The sequence below is a fragment of the Panthera tigris genome, chromosome X (assembly GCF_018350195.1).
Source record: "Panthera tigris isolate Pti1 chromosome X, P.tigris_Pti1_mat1.1, whole genome shotgun sequence".
Lineage (NCBI taxonomy): Eukaryota > Metazoa > Chordata > Mammalia > Carnivora > Felidae > Panthera > Panthera tigris.
Window position 1 is genome coordinate 108,402,065 of NC_056677.1, and position 14,632 is coordinate 108,416,696.

Below are 14,632 nucleotides of genomic sequence, written 5' to 3' on the forward strand. Positions count from 1 at the left end.
ACATGCAATGGAATACTATTCAACCATGAAAAAGAAGGGAATCCTGCCATTAGTGACAAAATGGATGGACCTTGAGGACTTTATGCTAAGAGAAAAGAATTCAGAGAGAGACTAAATACTGTAAGATCAAAAAAAAAAAAAAATACCAAACTTACAGAGTGTAGACTGGTGGTTGCCAGGGGCAGGAGAGAGGGAACACAGGTGAAGGTGGTCAAAGCGTACAAACTTCCAGTTAGAAGATGAATGAGTTCGGGACGCCTGGGTGGCTCAGTCGGTTAAGCGCCCGACTTCGGTTTAGGTCACGATCTCACGGCTTTTCAGTTTGAGCCCCGCGTTGGGCTCTGTGCTGAAAGCTCAGAGCCTGGAGCCTGCTTCGGATTCTGTGTCTCCCTCTCTCTCTCTGCCCCTCCCCCACTCACACTCTGTCTCTCTCTCTCAAAAATAAATAAACATTAAACAAAATTTTTAAAAAAGAAGATGAATGCGTTCTGGGGATGTAATGTACAGCAAGGTGACTACAGTTAGCAATACTGTATTGCATACTTCACAGTTGCTAAGAGAGTAGATCTTAAAAGTTAGAGGCACTTGGGTTTGGATCCCCAGCTCTACCACTTCTTAACTGTGTGATATTTGAGTCAAATTATTTAACCCCACTGGGCCTTTTTATCATCTGTAAAATAGCAGGGCCCTTGTAAAGATTCAATCACGTAACATGTATGTAGCACTTAGCAGTCCCTGACAGGAAGAAAGTGGCAGCCATTAATAACAATTACATTGATAACAATTTAAAAAATGCTCTATTGAGAAGGGTTCGAAAGCAACAGATGGAACAAAAAAAACTTTTAGTGAGTGTCTGTTTTAGTGAGCGTTGGGTACAGAACCGTAACAACCTGCAATGTAAGGAACTTCAATCTTAAGCTGGCACTTAGATACTGCATTTTGAAATGTAATTAACCCTTGTTGATCCCCAGAAGTGCCTTCATGATGAGAGTTCGGTAATTGTTATTATTACCACTATTACTGCTGTTATCATTAGGGTGTTGTCAAAAGGGCCGGTTTCCCTGCTGGAGTGGAAGGAGCGGAGACAGGGAATTGCTGGTACCACTGCTGCCTATGTGGAGCTCCATAATGCGTACTGCTAATCATCCAGTCTCCTGCTCTATGCCTCTATTATCCTCATTAATGTTTCTGCTGAGGCACTATCTGTTTTCCAATTTCTCTCTCTCTTCCACGTGCAGAACTTGGGAAGAGAAGCACCAGTCTGACCGCCCTCCCCCAACTGACAGCCCAAAAGGCAGGGGAGCCTCAGGTTCAAGTCACCTGAAGCATATCTGGGGGCGGGGAATCCGGAAAGCCGGCGAGCGCCTACGGATCCGCCCCGACGCGCGGCCCCAGCCTAGGGAGACCCGGCCGCGGGAATGAGTAAGGGGTCAGCCGACTGGGCGGCTCTCCGTACCCCCGCCGTCGACTAGATCGGGGAGCCAAGAGGGACTTCCAACACGCCCCAAGTTTCATCTCGAGTCGTCTCCGAGGCTGCGTGCGCCCCAGCTTCGAACGCTTGCCTGCAACGTGGCCGCGTTTGGGACGCCCTTTCTACCCCAGGGTCACCCAAACTCTTCCGTTCCCTCCCAAGGCCGAGCCGTGTGCCGGGTCCCCCAGCCCCCGGCTTCTCCTCTCCGCGTGCCGGGGGAGTCCGCCCCTTAGGCGGCTCCGGCCAGCCCAGCCACAGCCCCGCACCGCAAGGAGCCTCGGCGCTCCTGACACCGCCCGGCTGCAGGACGGGGGCAGGGCCAACGGCGGAACCGCCCCCAACCGCCTCCCCGGCCCGGCGGGCGGGCGGGTTGCTGGGGCGCCTCCACCTCCTCTTCCTAAAGCGGCGAGGCGCAGAAGAGCGGCATCACTCGAGCCCAGGTCCCGGCCACCGCCACACGCTGCGCCCCGCGTTCGGGAGAAGGAGCGGCGGCGGCAACAGCGGCGGGCAGGCGCCAGAAAGGTAGACTGAGTCCCGGGCAGTCGCGCCGCGAACCGCACCCCCCCCCCGCCCCAGCCCGGGGCTACGAGCCACCAGCCCGGTCACCCCACTTCTGTGTGTCCTTCCAGGCCCGGGTCGAAAAGCCTGGGAGGGCCGCCGAGCTACCCCCCGGAGGAGGAGCCAGTCCGAGCCCAGGGCGCCACCGCCGCAGGAGCAGTGCGGAGCAGCCGTCGCCTTCATGGCCCACTCACCGGTGGCTGTGCAAGTTCCCGGGATGCAGGTGAGGAAGCCCAGGCCGCCTCCGCCGACCACGTGACTGCCCCGGAGCCCGGTGCGCGGTCCCCAGCGACCACGGGCGGCCCTGGGGCTCCCCTGAAGGCAGGGCCGGGCGCAGGGGCCAGGTGACCCGGGAGTCGGGCTCGAAGCTTTCCCGGCGTTTCGACTAGCCTGGTGCACTGCGCGGGGAGGGCCGGGAGGGACGGCGCGCGCGGCGAGGTGCGGGGGGGAGGGCGGGGGAGCATAAAAATAGGCCAGATCCAGACACCTGCGCCTGCGGAGCGTGGTCCGGCTGGGGAGGAGGGGGGGGGCGTGGAGGTGGGAGGTCTTAACTCCGGAGAGATGGAGGTGTCTCGGAATTTGTGGGGTAAAACGCAAGTCGTGCGCCCCCCGCCCCCGCACACACAAGTCGGGGCGGAGCAAGACAAGGGGGTGTCGGTGGCGGCGGCATTGAATTGGCCTCTTCCTGTGTGCGTAGAGCGAAGAGCGAGGTGACTTCTTTTCCCCTTTTGGTGTTGCTTCTTAAGGGCTAAGTTCTGTCTCGTTCCCCCACCTGGCGCAGCCCTTAGTGTGGCGTGAGAAATGCAGGGTCCGGTGTCGGAGTGGCCGAGGTGATGACTCCGCAGCCCCCTCCCCCTGCCTTTCCCACTGCACGACTGTTGCATGTGGTTAAAGGAAGCTTTTTGTCCTGGACGGGGGACTACTGCAAGGGACCCAACTTCTTACTAGAGATTTACCCAGGCCCCTCCCCCCCATTCTATTTTCATTTTCTTCAAGAAGGAATAAGCTGTGTCCCTACACTTTTTATGCGGTTAAGTTTTTAAACCGATGCATTTCAAGCTACGTACTCAGTGTTATCCAGGTCTGCTAACTTTTAAGCATTCGCTTTTTTTCCTTTGCCAGATATCCTAAACAACGCATTTATCAACAGATCAGAGCCTAGAAACACGAAAGCCTCAATCCCTCATTATCTTCCAAAAATGTGAAAGCAGATGTTTTTCAAGTTCAGAAAAAACATTTAGAGTGGTAAATAGACACGGTTTCTAGTAAAAGACTTTTATGTTTCTGGTAAAAGTCAAAGAGCTGTGGATTGGGGCCTCAATTTACTAACTGATGCGTGGAATTTTTTTTTTTTTTAAAGCAATTGGTCACATTTTATGCACGGTCACAAAACAATTTTAAAAATACTTTCCCACAAAAGGACCATTTGTGTGGGGCACGTACCGAGCCTAGGACTCCTGTGCGGACTAAGCACCAGGCTTCTTCGCTGAATATAGGGCACGTCTGTGTCGAGTCCCAGGAAGTCGGTGTGTATTTAATTTAAAAAAATAAGAGAGGAAGAAAACAGGAAATGAGAAATATTAGGGCTTTTTAAAAGGTTAATCCATTCGGGCTTTACACAAAGCCTCAAACTTTTTTCTCAGGCCACCCCCCGGCCTGCCTCCCCCCTCTCCCCCAGCCGCCCTGCCCCGCACCCCATTCATTCAGCCTGCCTTTGATTGTAGCAAGAGGTTAGTAGTTTGCAATACTAAGTCCAGTTTTGCTCCGTCTGATGTGGAAGGAGTGCGAAGACTTTCCCACCGTGCTCTCCTTCCCAGTGTGGGAGAGTAGTACGGAACGGTTGGCAAGTTTGCCACTGAGGGTCTCCATGCTTCTGTCTCCATTGTGTGCGCGTGCGTCAGCAGAGCGAGTGCCTCGCGCTCGTCAAGTTTGTGATTCTGGGGAACTCTGTGCTGAGGAGAAAATGGTTTCTGGTCTTTATTCCGTTCGTCTTTATTTAATTTGTGTGGTTTTCTGGCCCTTATTTGATTTGTCTTGATTTGATTTATATGGCTTTGGACCTGCTTGCTGTTCAGTATTCCTTACCGCTCCCTGCTTTGTTTACTTGTCTGAGTTCCTTATCTCTTGAATTTTTAAATCTTAATTAAGGTGGTTTAGAATGGGAATCACATCTTTTAACTTCCCAGTTCTGCCTTTCACGTTACGCCTTCCCCAGGTTGTGGTTACTTTGTCCCGCATAATTTGGGGAGGGCGGTCACCTCAATATTAGCAAAGAAGAGAGGGACATTTATTTATGTCACTTTCTTCATCTTAATGAAATGGTGCATTCTTAACTGCTCGTTTCCATTTTATATGTAGATGTGGTTCTTAAGCATTTGATGCAACATAAAAATTTTCCACAGTTAAAATTGTACAGTACCCTAAAAGTAAATTTGACGGCAGGCAGTGCGACTCTTGAGCCTAGACTACTTTTACTATTCTTTTGTTCAAAAATCTTGCAAATGAGATGCAGAAATACATCATGAGCTTGTAAGATTCTCCTAGACTTTTGTGCAAGAGTTAGGAGCAACTTTTAAACCCTTCGAGTGGTAAGAAAACTTGAGTTAGCCATGTGTTCTGGAAATCAGTGTATAGTATTTCCACAAATCAGGGTGAAGTGGTGGACCGGCCCATAACTTTTTAACAGTTTATTTTAGAGCATTATGAAGATTGATGGAAAAAAATGATTTTTCCAGAAATAAAAACAAAATTACTTTATCCACAGTGTTTTTCTCTCCCTGAGGAGAGACGTGAAGTAGAAGCCGGGCTACCTGTTCTATCACTTAAGACTTCCAGCATTCCTGACTTTCGAACAAAGAAATTTCTGTTGCCACTAGTTTAAAATAGAAAAGAAACTTGGAGTGACGAAAGAAAACCCAGGATTTGGTCCAGTTCAAACTCTTCCTTATGAATTAGTTATTCAAACTCATATTGTTGATATTTCTCAATATTGTGGTAACGAACATTTTTGCCCCATTACACCAAATGTTGAGGGTATGAATTTGTTTTGGACTTAATTTGCGCTTACCTTTGTTAGTGTATACCTAAAGGAATTTTCCATACCAGGAGCTAAACTCTTGAAAAATATTTAAGGCACAACTTAAAAAAAAGGCAATAAACCAATAAACCTGTTTCTTTCCACTCAAATATTTACTCTTTAATGATTTAAAACATTTTTTCTTTGAAGTTTTCAGTTATTAGTTATGCTGAAGTTTAAAATATTTTCCCTTAGAACCTGTATTAGTATTTCAGACAAGTATTCTAAATTGGTTGTTAAATCTTTCATAAAATGTAGGTGGGAGATGTTAAATACTGAATTGGAGTACTAAGTGGTGTTATGTTATGCTTTATGTCATGCCTCTTGTGAAAAATGTTTTCAGTTTCTATTAAAGACTTTACAAACTGGCCTTCATGTATCTTTAAGTACATCAAGGTGGTACAGTTTTTCGGTGGTTGTTATTTGAGATGTGAACTGGAAATGAAACATAAGAAGTAATGAACACATTACTAAAAGAAGACTTTTATCTAAAGAGAGGGAAAACAGTGCCTTGCATTGGTGAACCTAGTGCCTGGGTTCTGGGAGGGATACAGAAGTACCCTGCATGATCTGTAGCCCTTGAAGGTCTTAAAAAGGTTGTTGGGGAGTTAAATCCAGTACCTGAAATATAAAATAATGCAAAAATCTGTAAGACCTTTTCTAGAATAGAAGTTTCTGACTGGAGGAGTTGAAGGCTTACAGAAGGTAAACTGACCACTAAGGATTATTGGGGTCCATATTGGGGAGCATTTCTAAGCAGGAATGTACCCTGAGCAAAAGCATGGAGACAGGGAAAGGCACACCTGCACGAGTGTGCATGCACACACAGTCTTTGAGAGTGAGAGAAAATCAGTTGGATTATGACGAATTCCTCTCGAGAAATAATAGGAGGTAAGAGTGGAAAACGTGACTGGGTCCAGATTATGGTGGTTATTGAATGCTAAGGAAGGACTTTGGCCTTTGGACTGACTAGTCATTGAACATTTCTGAGTAAAGGAGGCTCAATCAACGAAATTATATATAGGAAGAGAAATCTCAAGATTGGATGAATAGATGACCTGGAGGATTGAGAGTCTTGAGGCAGTTGGATCTACTGAGGCTATTTCAATGGGATGGTCATATCTGTACAGAAGCAGTGGACCTTCCATTGACTGATGGCTTTGCACATGCCCAGTACTGTGAAGAAAAAAATATGATTACCAGACTTAATACTTAGCTAATTATAGAAGGAGAAATTAAAGGTTTTATGGTGTTGAATATGAGAAACTGGAAGAATTATGGTACATATGAAAGAAATTGGAAAATCAAGGGGAAGAGCCAGATCTGGTAGGAAGTTAATGATTTCTGTTCTAGACTTGTGAGGTTTGAAGTAACAATGGGATGATGAAGTGAAAATGTAAAACAAAATGTCTATCACCTTGTTGGTGGTGATGTTTTCACAGGTGTCTGTGTATGTCCAAATTCATCAAATTATGTACATTAAATGTGTACAATTTTTTTGTATATCAATGTGCCTCAATAAGGCTGTTTAAAAAAATGTCCAGGGGCGCCTGGGTGGCTCAGTCGGTTGAGCGTCCGACTTCGGCTCAGGTCACGATCTCACAGTCCGTGAGTTCGAGCCCCGCGTCGGGCTCTGTGCTGACAGCTCAGAGCCTGGAGCCTGCTTCGGATTCTGTCTCCCTCTCTCTCTGCCCCTCCCCACCTCATGCTCTGTCTCTCTCTGTCTCAGAAATAAACATTAAAAAAAAAAAATTTAAAAAAAATGTCCAAAAAAATGTGAAGGTACAGATCTGGAGCTTTAGTCATTCATCAGACATTGACTGAGCATTTACTATATGCCAGTCTCTTGAAACTGAAGGAGAGGAACCACCAAGAAGGGAGAAGTTTCTAATACACGAGAGAATATATGGAGGTGCGGGCCCTCATGAGACTGGAAGCATAAGTGGAGGATTAGCTTGTAAGAAAAGGGGGGGTGAGTTTAAGATGCATGGGAGGATGATGGGGCGCCTGGGTGGCTCAGTCAGTTAAGTTTTGGACTCGAGTTCAGCTCAGGTCATGATCTCACAGTTCCTAAGTTCGAGCCCTGTGTCGGGCTCTGCGCTGACAGTGTGGACCCTGCTTGGGATTCTCTCTCCCTCTCTCTGCCCCTCCTCCGCTTATATGCGTGCTCTCTCTCTCTCTCTCTCTCTCTCAAAATAAATAAATTAACTTAAAAAAAAAAGATGCACGGGAGGATGAGAAAATGTGTCCGCACCAGGAAGGAGTTAACCTGGGGAGAATCTTTGAACTAACTCTGTTCATGACAAGATTGGAGAGGAAATTCAGTTCAGTGCCAGAATCTAGTTTGGTGGAGTTCTTACCTCCCTTACACCCTTAGAAGGCATAATTTGAGATGGCAAAAGGTTTGAGAGCATTGCCTTGCACTGATGAACCCAAACCCTTGTCCTTATTGGTGAGTAGTTGATACAGAGGTGTTGGATATGCTAATGATAATGGTGGAAGACCAGCTGGAACCAAATAATCAAAGACAACTGTTAGCTAGGAGAGTTGGAGGTAGTTGAAAGGTATGGGGTTAGAGGGCTAGGGCCTGTAGGGAGAGTAAACAGGAATTGGGCATGGTAGGACATGTGCCTTGAACACTAATGAAGGTCTGGAAACGGCATTTGAGGACAAAGGTCCATCTTGTACCTCCCTCGCTTGAGTCATAGAAAATGAGAGAACATAATTTAGCTGATACTTAGGAATTGTTGAACATCATGATACTGTGGGTTTTTTTTTTTTTATCCTGCCTTTCAATTATTCAGTGACCTTGAGCAAAATGGGGAATAATAAAAGCTGCATTTCCTTTGCTTCAATGAGATGTTATTAGGATGAATTAACCATCATCTGTGGAGTATATTTTGAGCCCCTTTGTAAAAGGTGTTGTGATGTATATGGGCAGTTCATCCTGCAAAACAATGCTCGGCTAATCACATGAAAAAACACTGTCATTATCTCATCTCTCTCCTGCTTGATAAGCCACATTTTTCTATTGAAATCCTGTCTTCCTCTCCTCCTCCCCACAACACCAGCACCATACCCAAAGTCTAGGCTCAGCTTTCCAGACTTTTCTGTTATCTGGCTCCAGTCTACCGATGTAAACTTTTTGTTATCACTATTTCCCAGCAAGAAATCCCTTTTGTTCTACCATGCCAGTTACAATTTAGCAATCACTGACTGACCAAGTCCTACCTGATTTCTTCAAGGTCTGCAATCTTACTTTCTCTGTGAACTTTCCCTGAGTATTCCAGGCCACAGAAATCTCTTGTATTTCTAGGCACCTATTATATCTGTTGTCAGTGGTAGGCAGTCCAGTTACACTGCCTTAGATTTTCTCTAATATACTTATCTTCCAAACTAGGTTGTATATTTTTTGAAGGCAGCGACCATGTATTTTACTTTTCTTTATGCCACTAGGTATGAATTACATGTAAAAGTGTTGGCTAATAAATGCCATATAGACTAGACTAGACTCTTCTAACTTTTTTCCCATTCTGCCTGTATTGTGTAATGCTTGAATTCTTATAGGTCATGAAGGCTGATTTGTGTGCGCACAATGTAGACTTTTAACACTTACTAAAATGATTTTAATGCATTATATGCAACATGTCTAACAGTATATACTTGTAACAAATCAGCTGTCCACACACTGAAACTCTCATTCTCTCTCTCTCTCTCTTTTTAAAATTTATTTATTTATTTTGAGAGAGAGACAGAGACAGAATCCCAAGCAGGCTTGGGGCTGTCAGACCAGAGCCCGACACAGGGCTCGAACTCACGAACCGTGAGATCATGAGCTGAGTCAAAATCAGGAGTCAGACGCTTAACCACCTCAGCCACCCAGGCACCCATGAAGCTCTCATTCTCTTACTTACCAGGACCCTTGAGAGAAAAAGGAGACTCATTGCTTTCCTGGTAACTAGAGCTGATTTCAGACAAATTTGTGTCTTTGTCAGAAATAACTTCTTATCCCTTCCCTCTGTTTCCATCCCCACCATCCAAAAAAAGTCCAAATAAGTAAATAAAAGAAATTTTTGGCTTCTCTGTCCCAGCTGTCACATTAGGAAAAATCTGATAAAATTTTCATATTAAAGTGTTTTTGATTAATTGCTCAGTGTGTGACCTCTCCCATGAATATTCACATTTTGCAGGGAATAATGTCCAAAAAAGTTTTAAAAAGGAAATCTAGTAATGGGATTTCTGACAGCTAGATGATTATTTTTGACTGAATTGTGTCTTCTGAAAGAGTGGTTGTTTTACTCGTTTTATTTGTTGCTAGAAAATGGAGTTAGGAGAACAAAATTCACAGCAGCCAACTCCTTTTCATTTCTTGTAATCAAGACCCAAAGAATTTCCACCACAGGTACATATAAAATAATGTTTCTTGGGGCGCCTGGATAGCTCAGTTGCTTAAGCAGCTGACTCTTGATTTCAGCTCAGGTCATGATCTCATGGTTTGTGAATTCAAGCTCCGCTTGGGGCTCCGTGCTGTCAGTTCAGAGCCTGCTTGGGATTCTCTGTCTCCCTCTCTCTCTGCCCCTCCTCTGCTCTCTCTCTTTCAAAATAAATAAACTTTAAAAAAAGAAAAAGAAATAAGGGGCACCTGGGTGGCTCAGTCGGTTTCGTGGCCGACTTCAACTCAGGTCATGATCTCGCAGTTCATGAGTTCAGTCCCCAAGTCAGGCTCTGTGCTGACAGCTCAGAGCCTAGAGCCTGCTTTGGATTCTGTGTCTCTCTCACTGTCTCCTTCCCTCAGTCATGTTCTGTCTCTCTTTCTCTCTCAAAAGTGAATAAACATTGAAAAAAATGTTTAAAACAAAGAAATAAAATAATGTCTCTGGAAAAACGCCATGAGGTAACTTTTAGAAGAACAAAAATCAATAAAGTAGGCACAACTAAAATTTTCACCCTGTCTTATGTACATTTCCCATTTTGTCATCTGCCATTTTAGGCTAAGGTATTCTGTGGTAGGAAGGAACCACATCTTTGAATTAATACTTGTGAAAATCAAACACTTTTTTAAAAGTTTATGTATTTATTTTGAGAGAGAGAGAGAGAGAGGGCGCGCGCGCACGCACACACACACACACACACACACACACACACACACGAGCGAGCAAGCAGGGGAGGGGCAGAGAAAGAGGAAGAGAGACAGAATCCCAAGCAGACTCTGAGCTGTCAGCCCAGAGCCCCGGCATGAGGCTCAGTCTCACAACTTGAGCTCGTATCAAGAGTCCGATGCTTAACCCAGGCTCCCCCAAATCAGACATTTTTAAAAAGATATTGACTAATTCAAGAATTCTATGAACCAGGAAAAGTTATCCCATAGGAAAACGCCTTTACATTTGGATTTTAAAACATAACACATTGCTGGCCAACTCTGCCCATCATCCTCTTTGATGTCACTCCCCCAAATCCCATGTAATTCAGGCAATTTACCTGACATGCCCATTCGGAAAAGCAGGGAAACCTAGTGCAGAACTGATCCTATCCTTCTCCTCTATTCCTGCCTGTCTCCCTGCCACCTGTCACCAGCAGGATAGAGCCGCACACCCCCTCAGCCTGTTCTGGACTTGTTCCAGCATTTCCCTGACTGCACCCTGCTGGCCTTTCTTTTCCTTCATTTATCATACCATCATGGATTAGAATGATCTGTGTCCTAAAATATCAGGTTAGTCATTGGTATGGCATAGCTTTGGCTATTCTAGCAAAATTAGAACAGAATTGTGGTTCATACTTCCTAAGAAGTAGAGGAAGCAAAATTGTAGACAGCTTAGGTAAAGGAGTCAAAAATATTCTTTTTTTAAGTGGCTACTTTCCTCCTCTTCAGTACAGTCACTTTGAATGGAAAGTGCTGCTAAAGAAATGAGACTTTTTTGTTGTCTTTTTGTCATGAAAAACGTTTACAGAAAAAATTGTCAACCTTTCTTTGTGTTTCTGGTAACAGATTATATGTTCTTTATGGTATTTTTCTGCCCTCTCCCTCTTTCACCTGTTTAAAAAAAAGTAGGGAAAAGAAATCTGTAAAACCCTATCAATTTACAGTGCAAAGGACAGAGAAAAGTAGGGTTCAAATCAGACACCATTGGATTTTTCAGTTTGTTTATTACGGAATAATAGAGTGCCTAGCTGCAGAATAACAGTTGCTTTGAATTATAGAAACAGCTTACCAGTATCAACTTAATGAAGTTGTGCTGGATTTGAAATCCATACCACGCTAGATATGTTAGGGAATTTCTAAGCATACTAGTGAATTACTCTACCAGGTTTCAATAGTGCCTGGTAACACAATCCTAGGAGTGAATTTTTTGGCAGGTGGAGGAAATACTTCCAGGACATCTAGACGCATCCAGATTTTTCTTTGAAAATGCATTTTTTAGTTGCTCTATTAGTGCCTTTTTATCCCCCTCCCCCAGCTTTCCATTAAACCATTGGCTTTGTGACATATCACTTTACAGTATGTTATATTAAGCTAGGACTTAACTGCTTGGTGCAGTACGGTATAAATAACACAGCAGCGGGTGATGGGGAAGAGATAGGCGACATAGATCTTCAGGTGGGGCCTACATTGTTCTTATAAATGCAAGAAAATTTGGGGGAACTGAGCTCCCAAAGCCTTAGCCTCATCCGTATTGCTGCCCACTAGACCTGGGAAGGTTTCTAGACCCCCTGGTCTCAATTTCCTGCTGCCTGCCTTCACTTGAAGCGGAAACACAAAAGAAACCAATCAGCAAAGCATGCACACATGCTACTAAGTATGGTGACAGAAAATAGAACTTTGACCTCTTGTGGTTAAAGAGACTACAGTCAGTGTGTCTGGCAGAGTCAGGGAAAGAAGCATTTTTCAAATGTATGCTTTTAAAGTGCTACTGACCCCATGGGAAGAACAGTTAGCAAAACTCATTAATTAGGCTCCTGTTTGTTTCTGTGGTTTCAGTTCAAATCCTTTGTTTGAACTTAACCCGGAGCCTTCCTGTGTGCTAGTCAGTAAATGGTAGATAGTATAGTGGACTTTCCCAAGTTGGACAATGGTGATCCAGGTTTAATGTTTTTACACACTTCTTCGTGAAACAAGACTGGGTGTGACTGAAGCTCGACAGTTGTCAGCAGCAAAGTTTGGAAAGCTTACTTTGTGTAGGAGATGGTGCTTGAAGCCTATCTTCGAGGTACAAGAAAGTATAAAAAGGAGTCCCTGACCTCAAGAAATTTATGCTGTACCTGGAGAGACTGGGCACTTATACATTTAGAAATCTAACAACGCAGAGCAGTTGTGATGAATCCCAAATGAGATAGAAACTGACGTAGGAGCATTCAGAGGAAGACCAGATCAAGGAAGGGAACAGTCATTCATAGGATACCTTTAAAGGAGAGTGAGAGACACGCAAGGGAAAAGGGAAAAGGGATAAGGGATACACACCACGTTCCCTGTATAACAGATATTCAAGGTAGGTGTTCACTGGCATGAACTCTTAGGGCTAAATGCCAGACTGACAGTTATTTTTTTTTTTTCAACTCTACAACAAGGACTTTTTCTGCAAGAAAGTATACTGATGAAAGCAGTGGTTTGTTTGATTTTTGAGATGGGAAAATTGCATTAAGCTTCCAACCCTACAGGCTGGGTTGGAGAAAGGGAAGACTAGATATAATAAGGAGACACTGAAATAGCCCAGGCTTTAGTTAACAAGGGTTTGATTTAGGGCAGTGATGGTCCAACTTGCGCGTGCGTCAGAACCACCTGGAGGGTTTGTTAAAGCACAGACTGCCAGGCCCCATCTCCAGAATTTCTGATTCAGTAGGTCTGCTCTGGGGCCCATGTATTTGCATGTCTAATTGGATATGGAAAGGAGAGAAACGTGGGAAAAGCTGAATTCATCTTTGTGTTAAGTTCTACAGCTTCCAAAATCTCACGGCCACCCGTCACTTCCGTTTTCCTTTATCCAGGTAGGTAGGTTTGGCAACTTAGTAAATGCTCTTATCTTCAAATGCAAGTACTTTTATCAACAACGTGAAATCTGTTTATGCTTATAGTTGTGAAAATGCAACTTGGCTGAACTGGAATAAAATGTCAGTATACCAAATGTCAGCAAGTGGCAATATTTCCCCCCAAAGTTTGGCGTTTTTCAGAATTTTGATGCATCTCATCAATTTTTATTGTTCAGAATCCCTTTTTTCCACCCTGCTGTTAACTCTCACCCCCCCAAAATTGCTGGACTTAACTCTGGGCTGCTGTTAGGTCAAAAATCGCAAATTCGCAGTAATGATAGTCCAAAGCCCACTTGTGTTTACATATGTAAATTCCTGAAGGGGAGAGAAAGTTACTTCTGAATCTTTAAGGAAATATCAAATCACTTCCTAAATGGCCTTTCTGGCTCCAGATTTTGCTCCCTAAAATAGTCCCTGTACCTGTCAGATTAACATACTACCATTTGGCAACAGGTACCATGTAGGAAAGCTCGGAGGTTGGGTCAAAGGATAAGGACTGAAAATTAAAGAAGCAAATAGGGCCTACTTAATGAGTTTGCCAACACCAAACAATGTGAGCAAACTTGATTATTCACCTCATTCACCAGCCTTGGATCCAAATCACCTTTCAATTTCTAAAATGAAAACACAACCAACAAAAACAAAATTATCCTTCAGAATCCAAGATTTGCCCCCAATGAGGATGTTCAAAAGGGTGTACAGAAATATACATCTAAACACATTTAAAGCGATTATCAGAGAATAAATTTCGTGGGTCCGTAGGTAACTTGCTCCCCCTTTAGGGAATTTGGTTTCGGGTAAAAATCCTGATATTTTTACCTTATATTTCACACCTTTTATGTGGTAGCTGTCTCTTTTCCAGGATACTAAATTACTCTTGTGACCCATTTTTTCATAATTCTCGGTAGTAGATTAACTTTTTGTTGAAAAAAATTGATACGGGGTGTACAGGCACTTGCAATGTATATTGTGCAGAAAGTCTATTTTGTGCTTGAAAACACTTTTACTCTATTCAAGAAAATAAGGCTCAACATTTGCCACAGTTTTTAATCAGTGGTACCAATTTTAGACATAACTGTTTTTAAAACATAGCAAAGTGCATTTTTGAAATAAAAATGGGTAAATGATAGGGTAATCACTAAGTTCAAGAAGCAGAAAATTATTATTTGGCAATATCATTTAAGAAGGTCTGTGTATGGGGTGCCTGGCTGGCTCAGTCAGTAGAGCGTCTGACTCTTAATCTCAGGGTTGAAAGTTTGAGCCCCACGTTGGGTGTAGAGATTACTTAAAATCTTGAAGGAAAAAAAAGAGTCTCTGTATATAAGAGGAACGAGTAAAATATGTATAACTTATGTGCTCAGTAAACATTATGGTATCTATTGATTTGCTAAATATTTTTATTAGATAGAAAATATAGAGAATTATTTGCCACCTTTAAAAATATTTATTCTAAGGTAAATACATATGGAAATGCATATGTATATATGTGTGAAACCATAGTAGGG

General features: G+C 43.7%; 1 protein-coding gene across 2 annotated transcripts in view; it reads left to right on the top strand.

The window, feature by feature from the left end:
• The first annotated feature begins 1,850 nt into the window (after window positions 1-1,850).
• Window positions 1,851-14,632, top strand: part of STK26 (serine/threonine kinase 26) — a 54,093-nt gene continuing 41,311 nt past the window's right edge. Inside the window, exons 1-2 of one of the 2 annotated variants that reach the window (XM_042973817.1) lie at window positions 1,851-1,993; window positions 2,101-2,252. In XM_042973817.1, the coding sequence (XP_042829751.1) occupies window positions 2,211-2,252 (42 nt within the window). In that variant the 5' untranslated portion in view covers window positions 1,851-1,993; window positions 2,101-2,210. The remainder of the gene's footprint in view (window positions 1,994-2,100; window positions 2,253-14,632) is intronic. The other variant, XM_042973816.1, reaches the window with a different exon arrangement.